We start from the raw sequence: 2,500 nt of genomic DNA on the forward strand, positions 1-2,500 counted from the left end.
TTACTACTGTTGCTACTATTACTACTACTAAATATACTGAATACTGATGATAACGTTTCGACTGTTGTCTCCAGCAGTTATAATGATATCAACAACCATACTACTACTGCAAAACTTACGATTACTAATGATAGTGAAAATAATGATAATAATGATAATGATGATAATGATAATGAAAATGAAAATGATGATAATGATACTGATGACTATGATGATAATGATAATAAAGACAATAATTTTAATAAAAATGATAATCACAATTGAAACAAATAATAACTATTAACCTTTTTTCGAGTTTATTAAAAGTAACAATTAGCATTTTGTTTCCTAATCTTGTTGTTGTTGTTATTATTATTATTACTATTATCATCATTATTTTTATCATTATTATTAACATTATTATTATTATTATCATCATTATTATTAACACTACTACTATTATCATTGTTATTATTAGAATTATTATCATTATCATTATTATTGTTACTATTACTATCATTGTTTTCTTATTATAATTTCCCTAATTATTTTGCCTCTCACCTTTGCTAATCCTGAAAACTGCACACTGGGTCAAAGGTGAATCTAAGTTAACGATGAAAAATGCCAAGATAGGAGCATATCGGAGACACATACTGAAAGGTAAAGAAACTACAATGAAACAATAAGAAATGATAATGGTAATGATGATGGTAATGATGATGGTAATGAAGATCTATCTATATATCTATTCACACACACACACACATATTTATGTATATGTATATATGTATATATACATACGCATAATAATATGTATGTTATATTCACTTCCTAGATGTAAAATGTTTTTTTTTTCATTCTCTCTCGTCTTAAACTGTTTCCTAGTTTACCAATTTCCACAACAGTTATTAGAAACTCTCACTAGTACATTCATTTCCACATTGCCCACATGTTAGTTTCGAATGTCCTAGCTGAAGACACTGATCTCGGAAATTAACACAATACCTTACGGATCCTCAAGTTCTTTTCCTTTCCCCATCTTCGTCACTCTCACCAGATCCTCCTCTTCTCTTTTTCCCCCCATTTTCGTCCTCATCACTCTTACCAGATCCTCTTCTCTTCCTGTCCCATCTTCGTCACTCTTACAGATCCTCTCCTCTTTCCTTCCTATCCTCCTCTTCCTTTCCCATCTTCATCACTCTTACCAAATATATTCTGCTCCTCATGAATAACAACAGCAACAGCAACAAAAACTTTCAGACAACAGAACAGCAAGTCTAGACATACCTGAACAGCCGGAGGAGTGTACAGCAGACGCCAGTAAACAGTAAAAAGAGGGCGGTTTAGAGTAACGACACTATCAGATTAGCAAAGCGATTGTGTCCGACTATTAGGGCGATAGCAAACACTTCTGGGGTCAGTTATCAGAGATAGGCTTGCAGCTCTCTGCCTGTCCTTGCATTTCCATGGCGTTATCTGTCCATCTGATCATCTGCCGTGTCTCTTCTTTCCCGGATTGACTTCGTCGACTGAGAAACCACACCAGTACGAAACGTCTGATATATGATAGAACATTCATGTCTATAGATAAGCCTGGCATCTGCAAGATAATGAATCTATCCGATACAGAAGGGAGAGTGTATCAGGATGGTTAATAAGGTTATTGATTTGCGATATTCACGGAGGAAGGGTGAAAGTGAATATACACCAATGTACATGGCAACAACTCTCGCCCTTTTTTCTGCAATATCCGATACGTCGTCGCGATATCTTTAGTATCAACGCGATCTCATTGTTCAGAACAACCAGTCTAAGAAGCAAGTATATGTATATATATATATATATATATATATATATATATATATATATAATATAAATATATATATATATATATAAAATATAAATATATATATAATATACAGACATATTATATATATATATATATATATATATATATATATATATATATATATATAAAATTTATTTATTTATTTATCATTATTATTTTTTTACTACGAAGCACATGGCAAATGGGTTTTGGGTTTAAGTTCGCGTTGCATATATAATCATTTATATGTGTATAATATTGAGAAAGAAAGAAAGAAAGAGAAAAAAACAATGACCTCTTGCTTTTCTGGGTTGAAAATAAACACACACACACACACACACACACACACACACACACACACACACACACGAACACAGACAAATATGCATGCAAACGGTACTTTGTCATCGCTATGTATCATCCTCTGATATGCTCTTATCTACCTCGTCTCAGTGGAAAGATAACATATCATATGCCCCAGTTGTCAAGCTTGTAATTCTGACAACAGTTATGGTCACTATTTTGTATTATTATCATTGATATTATCATTATTATTATTACCATTATCATTATTATTATTATTACTATTATTATTATTACTATTATTATTATTATTATCATTATCATTATTATTATTATTATTATTATTATTATTATTATTATTATTATTATTATTATTATTATTATTATTAT

At 30.6% G+C, this 2,500-nt stretch overlaps 1 protein-coding gene across 1 annotated transcript in view; it reads right to left on the reverse strand.

Moving 5' to 3' along the window:
* Positions 1–1,519, reverse strand: part of LOC119597125 — a 4,998-nt gene extending 3,479 nt beyond the window's left edge. Inside the window, exons 1-2 of the mRNA XM_037946629.1 lie at positions 1,267–1,519; positions 541–632 (exon numbers count right to left, since the gene is read on the reverse strand). Coding sequence (XP_037802557.1) covers positions 541–631 — 91 coding nt within the window. The 5' untranslated portion in view covers position 632; positions 1,267–1,519. The remainder of the gene's footprint in view (positions 1–540; positions 633–1,266) is intronic.
* Between the last annotated feature and the right edge of the window lie 981 nt (positions 1,520–2,500).

This window comes from Penaeus monodon, chromosome 3 (assembly GCF_015228065.2).
Source record: "Penaeus monodon isolate SGIC_2016 chromosome 3, NSTDA_Pmon_1, whole genome shotgun sequence".
Lineage (NCBI taxonomy): Eukaryota > Metazoa > Arthropoda > Malacostraca > Decapoda > Penaeidae > Penaeus > Penaeus monodon.